We start from the raw sequence: 17,753 nt of genomic DNA, 5'->3' as shown, positions 1-17,753 counted from the left end.
AAAAATCGCAGAATTAGTATTAACGATGACTCTTGGTTGACTGTCCCGAACATTTCTGATTATAAGCAAGTTCAGGTACATTTTTATTTGTAATGTGTTCATATTATAAAAATAAGAGCGATCTGTTACATCACTACAAATTTTATGGATTTTGACTCAAATGATCCTTTAATCGAACTGGAGAATAAAACATAAGCTAACGAAGTGAACTCCTAAGCAATCAAACATATTACAAAATTAGTTTCTAATTACCATTCGCTTAACACTGTAGACTAAAAATGTCTAGCACCTAATATGCATAGTGTCATAACGAGAATAAGATTCTTACTTTTGCTTACATACAAGTCCCTACCAATAGCATACATTTTTAAGTTATAATTATACTAAGGGACTATATAATAAAGGTAAAGTTCAAATTAAGAAATCTTTCACTTTCCTGGAGTACATGTACTTTTTTTTTTTCTTTTTTTTACGGCTTTCGTTTGAGAAAGAAGTGCCTTCAGGGCAAATGTACGCACCCACGTAATACAAAGAGGTCTGGTCAGTTTACGGCTCTGAACTGAGAGGCAGATTCAAACTGAAACTTTGGGTATAATGGGCCTGAAGCCATTTTGAGAAATCAGGGGGAAGGACTGCTAGAACACACACGTAAATCCCGCCCTGAGGAGGAATTCCAACCCGGGACACTGGTGCTCTAAGTCTCTTCCTCGTGGGTGTGAAAGTGAATGATATCGAAAGATCAACCGCGAGGGAGAGCTCCAGCGGGCTGGAAGCTCTCAAGACTGTTTTAATGACACATCCTTTCCCTTACTATGGCTCCTGTGGACAGCCCCTAGTCCTTTCACAAACTCATTACCAGAACCTTCCATACTATTGTGTAAAACTACGCGCGCTTTGTCCCGTGGAGGAGTACGTTCATGCTGAGGAAAAGGAAATGCTAAGCTAACTCCTCGGAAAAAGAACCGCGAGTGCTGCAGCAGCGGGAGCAACACCTAAAGCCATCTCTGCGTAGCACGCGCTGGGGTTTTAAGCGGCTTAGACACCAAGACACAAAACCGAGTTCCAGCGTCGAATCGTTATTAGCTACGTGGGGAAACGTGAGTATCCTCACATTTCAGAGCCCGGAAGGGCACTTCTTTCCTCTTCCTCATGCGCGAAGAAGTAGCGGCCTACACAGCCAGCGGCCAATTACCGTGAGCTGTCGGGATCCTGCCGCGAGGTCCAGACTTACCTGCCGGGCTCTCTGCAGCGCATCTTTGAAAGCATCGTTAACTCCTCCACCGCCACCGCCACCGCCTCCACCACCAGCTGAGCCAGAGGAGGGTGGAGGCACCGTTGAATAGTCTGCCATGTCTACACTACAGTGGCCGCTACCGCTTCTCCTCAGAGACCTTCTCTCAGCCAACTGCTAAGAAAGAAAGAAAATGGCGGCCGTCGAGGCTGTATCACATTCTTGTGCGACCATCGTGCCGTAAAGGGGCGGAGACTGAAAGAAGAAAATCTCGCGATGTTTTGAAGCAACGCGCTGGTGTGGAGGTGGGACTGAAAAAGGAGCGGAAGGCAGAGAGCAGTCGCGAGAATGGTGTTTGAGATTTCGCGAGAATGGGGTTTATTTTGGCGCCTCCTCTCCCCGCGTTCTTGAGTTGAGGCTGTCCGGTTGTTCTTCCGGGGTGACGTGTAAGCCTGGCGTGGCGACCGCCGTTGGCTCGAGTTTCTGAAAGCCTGAAAAAAGGAGGAGTTGTTTCTTATCGGTCGGCGCCTCAGGGAGGTAGTGTGGGTGACTTCCGCCGGGGGTCACGCTCTGCATCCGTGGGGAAGAGGTGACGTCGTTAGACGTTACGACGACGCAACAGTGTCTCGAAAGCGCTGCCGCCGGCAGCGCGCCTGGAAGAAGCGCGCCGAGGCGCCGCGGGTGATGCTCCCGGAAACTTCCGCCCGGCCTTGCGGGAGCTCGGCCTGATTTTCAAGGTAGTGCCGTGTCCCTGTGTTTTACTTCTAGATTGTCAGATTTTTTTTAAGTTTTATATCAAGTGGGGATGAATTCAGGTTGGAGGCCTGTTAGCTCCCGAGCTGATTTCGAAGTTTTTGTGTAAATAATGTGGATGAGTCTGTGGTCAAGTGACTGCTTTTCTTTACCTTTCAAAAACGAGATTGTTCCTAAAATTCAGTTTTAATGAAACTTAGTAACCTAATATTGTACGTGTCCGTATGCAGTTTTATTGAGGTCTTCATAATTAAGAACAGCATCAATTTATTGACCAAAGTGGACTTTGTGGCTTCCTAAAAATAGTTTCCTCCAGCCCCAACCTGTTGTGGGAACTCGGATATAAGGTCATGTTCTGAATTGTCATCCCAGGAATAGATAATTTACTTTTTTGTGTTTTATGTTATCTACTTCAATTACTAAGTAATTTGAGACCTTTCTTCAGACCTTCGTGAGCATATCGTGGCGCGTGATTTACTGCACCAATAGTAGTTTCAGACTCGTTAGGATGCTTTAGGAATCTTGTTTAGGAGTCGATCACAGTGATTTTTTTTCCAAAATTCTTTCCCTTTAGATAACAAAGAATGAGGTAAAATGAACTTTACCAACTTTGGCATTTTGTGTTTTGCGAATTGGGGCTAAAAGTATATACTTTTCCCATTGCTGGTTTTAGTGTAATTGAGAGAAATGTATCAGTCTTCCTGATAGCTGGAACTAATGGGCCCACTTGCAAAAGGCCCAACGTAAGTCAGATAACTAAACAGTTACATGCACATAGATGAAGGTGGACCATCATTTCTCTCTAATGAGCTTTCCTACCATCTTACCCATTTATAGCTCTGATTATCTGTTTTCGTGTTCATAGCCATCCCTTTAGATTATTGGGGAATTTGTATTTGGAAAAGCAGTGAAGGTATTGAACTATGGATTTAAGCATAACTGACAAAAAGAAAAACTGTATAAGCATTGTTGGGTGTTATTGCTAAATAGAATTTTTTCGGTTATCTTTTGAGAAAGTCTGTTCAGCAAATGGCATTTATTAATCAGTAATTGATTTTTTTATATTTTAGAGTTATATACCAGTCAGTCCTTCTGATCAACATAGTGTTAACCACAGAGTGATATAGTTTACCTCCAAACAAATAAACTTTATTTCATGTATAGCACAATTGTAGTTGTCTCTAAATATTGAAAATAAGTAAGGACTTCCTTTTCTGGTTTTTTTTGGTAGATTCTCCTGGAAGTATGGGTATTCTAGAATGGGAACCATTTGGAGTCAGTCTGTATCAGGATTTCTCAGCCTCAGCGCAACTGACACTTTTTGGCCAGATAATTCTTTGTTTTGCACTACTACTGTGCATTGTAATACGTTTAGCAGCATCCTTGGCCTCTACCCATAGATGCCAGTAGCATATCGCACTACCAATTGTGACAAACAAAAATGTCTCCAGACATTGCACATGTCCCCTGGGAAGCAAAGTCACCCCACGTTGAGAACCACTGGTCAGCCTTGGTTCCTGCCCCTGCCTCTCCATCCATTAAGAAGACCTACCATACTTCCAAGGTATATTCCAAATTCCATTACTTTTTATCTCCACTACTCCCAAGTTACCATCACCTCAGTCCTGGACTGTTACAGTAGCATTCTAGTTGGTTTTTCTGCTTTTCTGATTCACTTTTCAAAATAATGAAATTTTGTACAAAAAAGTATATAATATACATGCAAGGTCTCCAGAGTAACAAGTACCCATGTATCCACTCTCTAGGAATGATCTCCAAGGAATAGACCACTACCGGTACTTTTGAAGCTCAAGAGTGCCTCTACCTGATTGTATTACAGTTGTTTCTTGTTATAGTAACTTGAATGATTTCTTTAAAACATAAATCAGATCATCTCACCTATGTCTTTCCTATTGCACTTTAAATCTTATCTCCTTGAGCGGCCCGAGGGCTTCATATAATCAGGCGTCTGTTTCTAAGCACTCCTCTCTCTCATTCCACTTCAGCCACCTTGCTGTCCAAGATCTTTCTTGCCTCTAGGACTTATACTTAGATTTTCTTCTGCCTTATCCAGGTGCTCTTATAGACTTTCACATGTGTGATTTATCCTCACCATTCAGGCCTCAGTTCAGATGTCACTTCCTTAGACCATCTCTGACCTCTGGTTGTGCCATTCTGCGCATCACTCTCTATTCTATTACCCTGTTCTCTTTGTAGCATTTATCTGAAGTTATCTTATGTTCTATGTGCTTACTTCTTTATTGTCTCTCTTCCATAAGAATGTAAATTCCTAAAGAGCAAGGACCTTGCCTATCTCTGCCATTGACCAGTGTCTAACACATAGTCTCAGCGTTCTAGATATTTGTTGAATGAATGAAAAAAATCTGCCTCTACATTTTAGTTGGTTTTGTGACCTTGCGCAAGTGACTTGGTCTCTGTGTCAGATTTCTCATCTACATAATGATCATGACCTGCCTTGCTGTCCTTGAATGAGAAATCTCTGTGAGCTCTTCAGAAACCAGAAAATGCTATACAAATGGAAATTGGTATTATTAAACATGTAATTCAGCTTCCAGTATTTCATAATCAGGAAAGGATAATCTGTGGTACTCCATTTCTGTAAATTTTTTTTTTTATTTATTTTTCCCCCCAAAGCCCCAGTAGATAGTTGTATGTCATAGCTGCACATCCCTCTAGTTGCTGTATGTGGGTCCGCGGCCTCAGCATGGCTGGAGAAGCGGTGCATCGGTGCGCGCCCAGGATCCGAACCCGGGCCGCCAGCAGCAGAGCACGCGCACTTAACCACTAAGCCACGGGGCCGGCCCCATTTCTGTAAGTTTTTTGGATTAAACAGCTATGTTCAAATCTTAGTTTTGGTAAAACCCAGAATCCTGCAACAGCAACTGCATTGTGGGAAAACTGTAACCAGTGACTTTTGATTAGGCTATATGTGAGTTAGTTCTCAGTCCACTCAATCAAAGCTATTTGTATTTTGCTGGTTACTCTAGAGAGTTTCATTATAGCTGATGAAATCAGACTTTTCTTGACTAAGTTTATTCCCATTTGCAACATAAATCCTGTTAAAAGTGGATGTATCATACCTACTCTAAAATTGGTTTATTGTGCTTTGAGAGATTGGCTAAATATTCAGCTGAATTATATTTTACAGTCACACTCTTATCACAGAAATTGATATTCCATATTTCACCCTCAGAATGAAGTAAAAGTCACTTTTTGAGCTTACAGAAGCCTGGCAGGGAGTATTTAGATTTATCAAATTACAGAATGAAAAGATTAGTAAAGATGATAAAAGTTGAGCTGCTAAATGTACTGCAAGTTTCTTCATTTTACCTTTTGATTTATTTGGTTACCAAATGACTGAGTGATTCTTTCTTAGCATAATTTTTCACTATTGGTTTTGTTAAATCTGTGAAATATTAACATTCTTATTTACAGCTACTGGAGAAAAATAGTCCATTATGACTTTTTAAACAGGCATTTTATTTATTTTTTTTTTACATTTATTTTTATTTTTTTAAATTTTTTGTTTATTGCAGTAACATTGGTTTATAACATTGTATAAATTTCAGATGTATATCATTATACTTCTCTTTCTGCATGGATTACGTCATGTTCTCATGTTCACCACCCAAATACTAATTACACCCCATCACCACACACATGTGCATAATTATCCCTTTCGCCCTCCTCCCTCCCCCCTCCCCCTCTGGTAACCACCTATCCAATCTCTGTCCCTATGTGTTTGTTTGTTGTTGTTATTATCTACTACTTAATGAGTGAGATCATACGGTATTTGACCTTCTCCCTCTGACTTATTTCACTTTGCATAATACCCTCAACGTCCATCCATATTGTCACAAATGGCTGGATTTCATTGTTTCTTATGGCTGAGTAGTATTCCATTGTGTGTATATACCACATCTTCTTTATCCATTCGTCCCTTGGTGGGCACTTAGGTTGCTTCCAAGTCTTGGCTATTGTGAATAACGCTGCAATGAACACAGGGGTGCGTGTATCTTGATGCATTGGTGTTTTCGTGTACTTTGGATAAATACCCAGCAGTGGAATAGCTGCATCGTATGGTAGTTCTATCCTTAATTTTTTGAGGAATCTCCATACTGTTTTCCATAGTGGCTGCACTAGTTTGCACTCCCACCAGTGGTGTATGAGAGTTCCCTTCTCTCCACATCCTCTCCATCCCTTGTTGTTTCCTGTCTTGTTGATTATAGCCATTCTGACCCGTGTGAGGTGATAGCTCATTGTAGTTTTTTTTTTTAATAATTTTATTTATTTATTTTTCCCCCAAAGCCCCAGTAGATAGTTGTACGTCATAGTTGCACATCCTTCTAGTTGCTGTATGTGGGACGCGGCCTCAGCATGCCTGGAGAAGCGGCGTGTCGGTGCGCGCCCGGGATCCAAACCCGGGCCGCCAACAGCAGAGCGCGCGCACTTAACCACTAAGCCACGGGGCCGGCCCTCATTGTAGTTTTGATTTGCATTTCTCTGATAGTTAATGATGTTGAACATCTTTTCATGTGCCTGTTGGCCATCTGTAGATCTTCTTTGGAGAAATGTCTGTTCAGGTCTTTTGCCCGTTTTTTAATTGGGTTATTAGTTTTGTTGTTGTTGTTGAGATGCGTGAGTTCTTTATATGTTTTGGAGATTAACCCCTTATCAGATGTATGGTTTGCAAAGATCTTCTCCCAATTTTTAGGTTGTCTTTTTTTGTTGATGGTTTCCTTTGCTGTGCAGAAGCTTTTTAGTTTGATGTAGTCCCATTTGCTTATTTTTTCTGTTGTTTCTCTTGCCCGGTCAGACATGGTGCTTGAAAATATGTTGCTAAGACAGATGTCGAAGAGCGTGCTGCCTATGTTTTCTTCTAGAATGAACAGGCATTTTAGAGTGGCGTGATTCTATGGGCTTCCTGCCTTGTCTTTATACACATCACCTACCTCCTAACAGCTCTCAGCCTGAGGGATCTGATAACTTCATGCTGCATTCTGTGTGTCATTCATACCAGGCCTGTATTTTCTCAGTGCACAGTCACAACTGCGTCTGGTTAGATACAAGGAGGAAAATGCCCACTTTAAATTAAAGTAAATGGTCTAGGATGTTGTTAGGGTATTTGATCATTCAGTTGGTTATAGGTCTTAATGACTTTTATATCTCTTCTGATTGAGTTTCTAGCATTCTATTTTAGACAGAAGTGTGAATGGAAACAGGAAATACTTGCATTTTATTTTATTTTATTTTTTTATTTTTTGTGAGGAAGATCAGCCCTGAGTAACATCCATGCCAATCCTCCTCTTTTTGCTGAGTAAGACCGGCCCTGGGCTAACATCTGTGCCCATCTTCCTCCACTTTATATGGGATGCCGCCACAGCGTGACCTGACAAGGGGTACATCAGTACGCGCCTGGGATCCGAACCCTGGGCAGCAAGCAGCGGAGTGCACGCACTTAACCGCTACGCCACGGGGCCGGCCCCAATTCTTGCATTTTAAAGGACAAAGTTGTTAACACAAATGTAACTTGGGAACATTGTGGAGAACAACAGTTTGACCAATGTCTGAAACTGGAGACAGTCCTATATAGTGAAAAAAACTCTGAACTTGGTCCCAGAGGATCTAGATTCACGTCTGACCCATGTGCCCTTTGGTAAATCATACAACTTCTTCCTTTTACCAGCATACCAAAAAGAGAAGGCAATTAAATCTTTTTTTGAAAAGTAGCCAACAGTAAAGGATAATAAAAAGTCTTATGTTTTTACACAGTGATTTCTGTCTGTTTTCCGTTTCAGAAATTACCATAGTAGCATCTCACTCTCAGTTATTAGAAATTTCTTCTCTGATTTGGATGCCAAATTTGATAGTGTGTCCTGATTGAAGGGCTGTTAGACCTGAAGCCCTCCTGACTGTTAATTTGCCCTCCCTCCAGCCTTTTGCCCTCCTTGTCATTCCCGCTTATTCGTAACTGTAGATCCCTTGCGCCTTTGCCCATATCTTTCTCTTTGTCAGGAACAATTCTTACCTCTTTGATTTTACTATTGCGTGGTGATTTCCATTTTTCCAGAATGCCTGTCCAGAACTCTCAAATTTAGGGATTCCTATTTGTTCTTGTGTACCATACCATGGTAATAATACCATAATATCGTTTATCATTTATTTGGAATTCCTACTAGATTGTAAGGTCCATGTCAGTAAGGGCTGTGTCTTTTTCTGTCTTTACTGCATAGCACACTCTAAAAACATAGTAATAGCTAATAATAGCTAGTGCTATATACTGGCACTGTTCTAAGTGCTTTACATGTGTTTATTCTCACAATGGCTTTATGAGGTAGGTGCTGTTAAAATCTCCATTTTGCTGGAGTACAGATAAGTTAACTAACTTGCCCAAGGTCACGTGTTAGTAAGTGTTAGAGCTATGATTTGAACTCAGGCTGCCTTGCGTGAAAGAATGGAAGAATCTATAAAAAGTCAAGTAATGAAATGTGTCTCTTTATAATTTCTAGAATATGATTCACAACTTAGTATTTCTTAGTTACATTTTTTAAGTATTTGATTAGTTTTTTTTGTGTGTGTGTGAGGAAGATTGGCCCTGAGCTAACGTCCGTGCCAGTCTTCCTCTATTTTGTATGTGATATTCTTCCACAGCATGGCTTGATGAGCAGTGTGTATAGGTCCATACCCAGGATCTGAACCAGCGAACCCTGGGCTGCCAAAGCAGAGCGTGTGAACTTAACTACCATGCCACCTGGCTGGCCCCTGCATTAGTTGTTATCAAGACTTAGGCCAAAATTCTCCATGGGAAGGAAGCTATTAATGTAAGGTAGTAAAAACAGACTACTTAACAAAATTTAAAAGAGCCCGTGTGTTGTATAACATGATAACAGCTTGTTTTTCTGTATTGTTAATTGCATTGGATGGATTAGTAATATGCCTTACTAAAGTATGTAGTGCTTTATGGTGTGTATGTATATATGTATATATATCTGATGATGATTTGTGTTATTTTTCAAATACATTGTTCAGGGGTTTATGTGTTTGTAGTCCACATCACTAACTAGATTGTAAGCCTCTTCAAGACAAAGATAGAATTGATTAATTTTAATTTTTCCCTGGTATTACCACACGGCACCTATGATAGTGTTTGTACTGTTTGTCTGCATATTCCATTCCTCTACAAAATAGCCCATCTGCCAAAAGAAGCATATCAAGAGTTTTTAGATTAGACTCTTCTGAGAATTCTGAGTAAAATTCTTTATAGTTTAATCTTTTAGAATAATTCTTGAGACAAAGGTTCTTTGTGAAAATAAGATAAATTTTCTCTGCCCTTTAGGAACTCTTCAGTGAAGTTAGAAGGTTTACGGGGGAGGAGGGAGTGGTTTGCTCAAGTGCCATTCTCTACTTTACAGGGTTCTTCAAATCTAATGAGAGAAGGAACGTCTTTACTATATCATACAAAGAGCCTCTTTAAATATATAGAGGGCCGGCCCCGTGGCTTAGCGGTTAAGTGCACGCGCTCCGCTGCTGGCGGCCCGGGTTCGGATCCCGGGCATGCACCGACGCACTGCTTCTCCGGCCATGCTGAGGCCGTGTCCCACATACAGCAACTAGAAGGATGTGCAGCTATGACATACAACTGTCTACTGGGGCTTTGGGGGAAAAATAAATAAATAAATAAAATTATAAAAAGAAAAAGAAGAATATATATAGAGCATTTGGCTAGTTGCACACACCTGTTGGCGTCCTGTCTGTAAGCAGGATCTGCCCTTTGACCAGGATCATAGGCGATAAAATGCAGCATCAGACAATATATAGGAAATTGAGTATCTGTATTTAGTGAGAAAAGTTTAGAGCTACCTGCGTTTGCTGGGAAGCCATAATACACCCAGCTTCTCATTACTTTAGGGATAATGCTAGGTTGAAAGTTTGGGACTCCTGAAAGCATCTGTCTCAAAAAACTGGCCTTGACCACCCAGTTCTTGAGTGATTTTACCTAATTCTATAACATGCATTCCAATAACTTATAGTAAAGCTGATATATAATGTTGCAGAATATAATATTAATGAAACTGCAGAATATATATATATATGGTTTCATAATTTACTTTCCCCCCCCGCCCAAAGCCCCAGTAGATAGTTGTATATCATCGTTGCACAGCCTTCTAGTTGCTGTACGTGGGACGCGGCCTCAGCTTGGCCGGGGAAGCGGTGCGTCGGTGCGCGCCCGGGATCCGAACCCGGGCCGCCAGCAGCGGAGCGCACGCACTTAACCGCTAAGCCACGGGGCCGGCCCTCATAATTTACTTTCAATTGATCCTATACTTATTCCCCAAGTATGTTTCCAAACCTGTGTCTGCACTTACCTCCAAGACTCATTTTGCATGTTGCCTCAAAACCAAAATGTCTAAAATAAATTCATATGTTTACTGTTCTTATTCTCTCTTTATTTTGTGGTCAGAAATGTGTTTATTTTTTCTTTCCCTACTTGGATCATACATTTATACATCATTGCCTGCCTTCTCTGTTACATTTATCTCTTTAAGTTTTTTTAGCCCAATAAAGACCCAGATAAAAAATCATCTTTTTTCATGAAACTTAACCTGACTAACCAATTCCAGTGATGTTTTACTTAATTCAGTGGTTGTCTGCATTGGTTATAGGGAGCTTTTTTAAAAAGTGAAGGCTGAGCCTCAGCCCCTCCCAGAGACTCTGATTTAATTGGTCTGTGTTGGTCTATGTAAAAACTTCCTAGATTGATCCTTAAAATGCAACCCATACTTGAGAACCACTGAAATATAACTGAAATTTACATGCTCTGTCAGACTTTTGCTTATTTTTAATGCCTTGCAGTTTGTTCTCTAGTTGTTATGGGCATATAGTCTTGAGAACTCAAGGTCTAGAAACATTTTCTATTTTTGAACCCTGTCAACTTTTTGTTGATCTAGGCTAGGGCACTGTTTCTTAAACAAGGGTCACCAGCATCATCGGGGTGCTTTTTAAAACTGTGGATAGGGCCGGCCTCATGGCTTAGCGGTTAAGTGCACGCGCTTCACTACTGGCGACCCGGGTTCTGATCCTGGGCACGCACCAGCGCACCGCTTCTCCAGCCATGCTGAGGCTGTGTCCCACATACAGCAACTAGAAGGATGTACAACTATGACATACAACTATCTACTGGGGCTTTGGGGGGACAAAAAAAAGGAGGAGGATTGGCAATAGATATTAGCTCAGAGCTGATCTTCCTCAGCAAAAAGAGGAGGATTAGCATGGATGTCAGCTCAGGGCTGATGTTCCTCACAAAAAAAAATAAATAAATAACTGTGGATACTTGGGTCCCACCTGGACCTAGTGAATCATGTTTTGGGAAGTCAACATTAAAAAAAAAAAAAAGCATCATAGTTGATTCTTAGGCTCATCAAAGTTTGGAAACTGTCCTTTTATGCAAAAAAAGTAATAAATGTTTGCAGAATTAAGCTAAATTAAATTTTTTTTCCTTAGCTAGACTGTAGTAAATATTCTGAATGCAGAGATCTTGTCCTCTCCCTGTTTTCCTCTGTATAAGAGGGCTAGTCAAGGAGTGGATCTTACTCTTTGGTTTGCCCGGTGTAGGTTAGTGCTTTTATGTTGGTAAAAGCTTAATAAATATCGAATTGAGTTCTTTGCTGTCATACTTATCATTTTCCCGCAAAGCTAGAGCTCAGCAAATTGGTGAACATGTGCATATGAATGTTGGGGACCTTTGGGGCCAGATTTCAATGAAGAGTAGCTTCACTCAAGCTTTCCTTAGAATATCCGACTTGGAAAGACCTTGAAGATTATCTAGTGTTTCTTTCATTTTATGGTGGAGAAAATTGTCACCCAGATTGCTTGAGTGCCGTGTACAAAGTGACAAGATTAATTGCAGAGCCAAGACTAGATTCCTAATCCGGTGCTCTTTATTTCGATATGAAATTACTTCTATATGAAGCAGCAGGAATTGGGTTAAAGTTTCAGATGGAAGTTTTCTGCTTCTTAGCTACAAATGGAAGAAGAATCTGTGCAGAACCAAAAACATCTTGATTTTCGTAATCAGGACATCTTTTACTCTTAACATTTACGTTTTGAAGTAGATTATTGGAAGACGGAGGATCTTTGCTAATGGAATACTTAACTGAAGATGGGTGGGTATGAGATATAAAACTCACTTGGCATACAGTTTTGTTGTTGTTTTTTAGTGGAACTTTGCTTCTCCTGACATTTCCATGTCTCTATTTATAGCAGTGATCTCTTTGGAATTTGCCTTCTGATTCTGTTTGTTCTTTTATGTTGCTTCATATTAACTGATAATCTCACTTCATTTTTTTAAAAATGTATTTGAAAGGACTTGAGAAGGAAAAGAATTAAAATTTTTAAAAGAAGCATCTGAAATTACTGTTTTCCTGTGACTTATAATCATTGTTTATAACAGGTCATCTAATGGTAGTACCTAATGATACAAATACTAATTTTTCAAGATAGAATGGTAGTTTACTTTTTAAATTTAAATCATATGAAACCTACAATAAATTCCTTTTATCCAAGACAGATGTTACTTTAGATTTTTAACAGCCTTGCTCCTTACCTTTGTACTTTGATATAAGTGAAGATCAAGAGATTTTAGTTAGAGCCTTTAAATGGTAAACTCCTTAAGAGCAGGAACTGTCTTATTTACCTTTGAGATTAACATAATACCTGGCATCTAGTAGGTGCTTATTAATCTGTTCATTTATTCAATTCAGTAAAAATGCTTGGCATTGTACTAGGTGCTGGAGGTACAATAGTGGGCAAAATAGACAAATATCCACCTTCATGGAGCTTATTCTAGTGAGTGGATGTTGAATGAAACCATGAATCACTTTGCAAAGACTCCGTATTTGTTTTCAGATAGTCATTTGCATCAGTCGAAAAAAGAGTAGTGTGTAATTTATTAAGCAGTGAGTTGAAGAGTTGGAATGGGGAAAACTTAATGTTAGATCATTCATTCATTAAACGTTTACATAGTTTGAGTATGTAAAATTATTTGAAATAATCACATAATCGCTAGTCCTTGTCATCCTGATTGTCATTCATTTCTTGTGTTCTCTTTGTAACCCTGAGTAAAAGCCTCAGTTGCTAGCCAGACCACAACCAGGGATCTTCATCTCAAATCAGATACCACTGAGCGCCTCTGTGTTGGCCCAAAACTCCGTACATACCAAAGTTCTAGTTGTTTGCTTGTTTATTGTCTGTGCTTTACAACAGAGTGTGAGCTTCACAGGGCACCTTGTCTGTTTTAGTCACCACTGTATTACAAGTGCATAAAACAATGTGCCACATAGTAGATGTTAATAAATATTAGCTAAATCAATCCTTGACCACTCAAAATGCAGTTCCCTCCCTACTCATGGTTACAGCCTACATCTAGTCTTCATCCAGACTACTCAAACAATAAAAATCTTCAACTCCAGTATTCTTCTCTCGAGAAGACCTCTCATTACTTTAGCTTGTTTACTAATGTACTCCATCTGTTCTTCTAGTCTTTTGACACTGCCCTTTTTTTTCAATCTGTGTTACTTCCTGGCCTCACTTTACCAGTCACGTGAAGAATTCTCAACTCCCATTCCCCTTTGTCTTTCAGTTGTGTCCATTCTGTAAATCCACAACTCGTAATCACTTAAAATAGATTTTGCAGTTAGATGAGCTTCAATTCACCGTTTGCTACCTTAGTGCCAAGTTATTGAGCCTTGCCAAGTTTAACCTCTTTTGAATCTCAGTTTGTTCTTTGTTACCCTGTGTTATGAAAATTAAATGAGATTATCATAACCAGGTATTATTGCCCATAAGTAATGAAAACCCTTATTAAATAATAACCAAAAAATTCAGGCACAGAGTGGCTCTAGGGCTAGTTGGTTTAGCAGCTTAACGATACATGAGGTGTCCCATGTTTTTTTCATCTTTGCCCTCTGCCATCCTCTGCATGTGGCTTAGTGCTCGTAATGATTGCATAATGGTTGCCACAGTTCCTGGTGTTATGCAGTCATGATTGTAAAGTGGAAGAAGAAAGTTTCTTCTCTTCAAAAGCAAGGAAACCTTTCTACTACCCACTTCCCCTGGATGCCAATCGGACTAACCTTGTGCTGACCAGAGCTGAGTCACAGGCTTACTCCAGCAAGTATCCTACCTGGTTTTGAATAATTAAGATTCATCTCCTGGGGCTAAGGAAAAGGCCCCATCTTCCTAGTAGTAGTTACTATTACTGCTACATTTCTGAATCTTAGGACTTTGTCCTTGGACCTTTTTTTTTCTATCTACATTCACTCTAATATAATCTTCTTTAGTCTTGTGGTTTTAAAGATGACCTCTACTCACAATTTTTTATCTTCCCTCTTGACTGCTTCTGAGAATACCAGACTTATATATCTAACTGCCTATTAGACATTACCATTTGTAAGTTTGATAGGCATCTTAAACTTAATATGTCCAATATTGAACTCCCTAATTTCTCCCTCCAGCTCTTGTCTTCCTATTTTAGTAAATAGCAATTCTTTTCTTTCAGTTTGCTGAAGCTGAAAAACCTTGGATTCATTATTGATTTCTCTCATATCCCCTATCTGATTCATCAGGAAATCCTATTAACTACCTTTAAAATAAATAAAATAGCACTTCCACTGCTACATCATGGTCCAAGCCACCTGGATTATTGCACTACATTCTTATTGATCTTCTGTACTTGCCCACCATGATTCCCCACTCTTTTCTTAACATAGAAGCCAAAGCGATCCCATCGTTCTTCTGCATAAAATTTGCCAGTGGCTTCTCATCTTCCCTCAGTCCAAGTCAAAGTCTTATATTCTACAAGGCTCTACACTGTCTAGCCACCTGTTATTTCTCTGACCATCTCCCAGCCCCTTCACTACCCCCACCCCATCATTCTGACACAGCTGCACCTCAGAGATGACTGGCTGGCATTCCCTCACCTCCAGGCTTTTGTACTTGATATTTTCCTCTGCCTGATATGTTCTACCCCCACATATATATGTAGCTTTCCCCCTTTCCTCTTTTCAGATCATAGTGCAAATGGCATTTTCTCTGTGAAGCCATTTCTGGCCCCAAAGAGAATTAAAATCTTAAATCTCTTATTTCCCTTTCCTACTTGATTTTCCTTAGCTCCTTCCACCATCTAACATTTCATATAGTATTTTTTTAATGTTTTTAATTATTAAAATATTTTAAAATTATATTTTCCCCCATTAGAATGTAAAGTATATGAAGCAGGGATTTTTGTTCATACTCTGTCCCCAGTATCTAGAAAGGTGCCTTGGCACATGGAAGGTCTTTAATAAAATGTTTGTGAAGAAATGAATGAAATGAATGTCCATTCCTCATGGTTTCTGGTTTCGGCTGGGTCCTCAGTGAGATTTAATAATCCTTTATTTTTTTCTGATCAGTTTCCTTCCTATTTCCCATAACTGCTATGCCAGACGATCACCATTCTTATCAAATGCTCTACTTTTATTCTCAGCTCTTTAGTAGTGGCTGTCCTTTTTAAAAAAATTTTTTAAGAGAATTGATAGCGTCTGTGAACTTCTTGGTCTTCCTAGTCCTCTTACCTTCAAATTTACAAATTTGTCCTTATTTATTTTCTTTTATCTCAGAGCCTACTTCTAATTTTGTTAAAATTTCATCTTGTACTCTTGGTACCAAGCCCTCCTGTCTTCTTTGAGACCTTACTTAAGCAATTATTTCTTTTCTTATGTATTTTATGTATTATTTTATATCTCATTTTCTTCTATATTGTTTTCCTCCTCTCTTGACCATCTTAAAAACCTTCTTTATCCCTCCCTTATTACAACTTGCCTTTCCTTCAGATGACTTTCTTGAAATGTCTAAATTTACTATTCCATTTTCATATTCCTCTTATTGTTCAATTCACTAGATTCTGGTTTTTGCCCACAATTCCATCTGCCTCACTGGATTGTTGTGAGAGATTAAATGAAGTTATATGTATTAAGTTTTTAGAATAATGCTTGCACATAGTTAATGTTTTTTGAGTGCTTACCATGATTAGCTATAACTACTGCAGCCAAATTCATTCTCACTCTTGTGAGTACTTTTCTATCACCATTCTTGACTTTCCTGTATCCTTCATGAAACACTGTCCTTCTTTTGGTTGTGGGATACTGGTGGTATCAGTATGCTTGCACCTCCAAGTAACAGAATCTCTAACAATAAGTTCAGTGATAGGTGGTTCCAAGATTGATTCAGAGATGCAACAGCACTATCAAAGACCCAGGCTCTTGCTTTCTTTGTACTCTGCCATTCTCACTGTGTCACAGATGTTTATTCTCAGGTTTGTAAGATAGCAAGCATTGTATTACAAGCATTGTATTTTCATCATCCAAAAGCAGAGAGGCAGTGCTGGGGTTTCTCCTAGGTAGGTAGTTCTTTATAGGGAGGACAATCTGCCCAAAGTTCCCCAGAGCATTTCCTTTACGTCTCATTGGCCATCCCTATAACAATCACTGGCAAAAGGAAAACTGATTACTATACTGTGATTGACTTAGACTAACCATGAGTCATTCCCCAGGAACTGGGAGAAGCTGCCACCTTCCTTGAGTTATTACTCTATTCTGGAAGAAATTAGCTATCCATTAGCCAGAAAGAAGATAGGAGTGGCTGTTTGGTTTGTAATCAGTAATGTTTGCCATACCATTCTCACCTGGCTCATCTATGATTGTTCCTTCTCATTGTTTTTCATTTGTCTCCTGTTGAGTGTTGTGCCCCTTAAATGCTGATCATCCCAAAGTACTGTCTTTGATTCTTTCAAAAATTATTTCTCTTTTATACTTTAAAATACCACCTGTGTTTGATCTTTTCTAAATCTTTGTCTCAAGCTAAGACTTCTTTCCTAAGCCCCAGTTTAGAATATCCAGCTCTCTCCTGGACATCTTCATTCACATTCAATTCAATTGAATATTGTTGTACTGGGTTTTGGGGAGTCAAAAATTAAACAAACCTTGCCCTGTATGATCTTAGATTATAGTTGGGGAGTTAGCTAGAGAAGTAAGTTACTACAACAGAGGTAGTAGTTAGGAATGCAGTCTAATCAAGCAGTAACATTTACCAAGCATAGAAGTAGCATAGGTGAAAGGGTGATCAATAGGGTTATAGGCATGTTCTAAACAGAACTCATCTTTCCCTTCAAATGTACTCTTCCTACATTCTGTACTTTCATTAGTGGCCCAACTGTGCACTCCTTTGTTCAGTCTAGAAACCAGGGCAATCTATTTTTTTTTTTTGTGAGGAGAACCAGCCTTGAGCTAACATCCAGTGCCAATCCTCCTCTTTTTTGCTGAGGAAGACTGGCCCTGGGCTAACATTCGTGCCCATCTTCCTCTACTTTATATGGGATGCCGCCACAGCATGGCTTGACAAGCAGTGCATTGGTGCGCACCCGGGATCCGAACCGGCGAACCCCGGGCTGCCGCAGCGGAGCGCGTGCACTTAACCGCTTGCACCACAGGGCTGGCCCCAGGGCAATCTAGAATCCTTCCAAATTGCCAAATACAGTTTGTTGGCAAATTGTCTATATTCTACCTCTTTATTACTTAAATTTACCCATTTATCTTTTTATATCGTAGTCATCATACTTTAGGTCCTTGTAATTTCTCATTTCGTTGGATTATTTACTCAGTAAAAGTTAATTGAACTGCAGTGTAATATAAATAAGGCCTTGTACTAGAAAAAA

The 17,753-nt window shown here is 39.7% G+C and overlaps 2 protein-coding genes across 16 annotated transcripts in view; one reads left to right on the top strand and one right to left on the bottom strand.

Moving 5' to 3' along the window:
* The window catches only part of FUBP1 (far upstream element binding protein 1), a 35,379-nt gene extending 33,884 nt beyond the window's left edge, over positions 1–1,495 (bottom strand). For all 12 annotated transcript variants that reach the window (XM_087448583.1, XM_087448587.1, XM_087448589.1 and 9 more), the window contains exon 1: positions 1,232–1,495. In XM_087448583.1, coding sequence (XP_087304709.1) covers positions 1,232–1,351 — 120 coding nt within the window. In that variant the 5' untranslated portion in view covers positions 1,352–1,495. The remainder of the gene's footprint in view (positions 1–1,231) is intronic.
* A 116-nt stretch (positions 1,496–1,611) lies between these two features.
* DNAJB4 (DnaJ heat shock protein family (Hsp40) member B4) overlaps positions 1,612–17,753 on the top strand; it is a 45,735-nt gene continuing 29,593 nt past the window's right edge. The window contains exons 1-2 of one of the 4 annotated variants that reach the window (XM_087448607.1): positions 1,612–1,968; positions 3,216–3,548. The gene's annotated coding sequence lies outside the window, so the exon portion shown is untranslated. Of the gene's footprint in view, positions 1,969–3,215; positions 3,549–17,753 lie in introns of those variants that run through there. The other 3 variants (XM_014788308.2, XM_087448610.1, XM_087448611.1) reach the window with 3 other exon arrangements.

Source organism: Ceratotherium simum, chromosome 2 (genome assembly GCF_057802395.1).
Source record: "Ceratotherium simum simum isolate JZ-2026a chromosome 2, ASM5780239v1, whole genome shotgun sequence".
Lineage (NCBI taxonomy): Eukaryota > Metazoa > Chordata > Mammalia > Perissodactyla > Rhinocerotidae > Ceratotherium > Ceratotherium simum.
The sequence above is the reverse complement of the archived record's forward strand: the minus strand, read 5'-3'. Positions and strand labels throughout refer to the sequence as shown.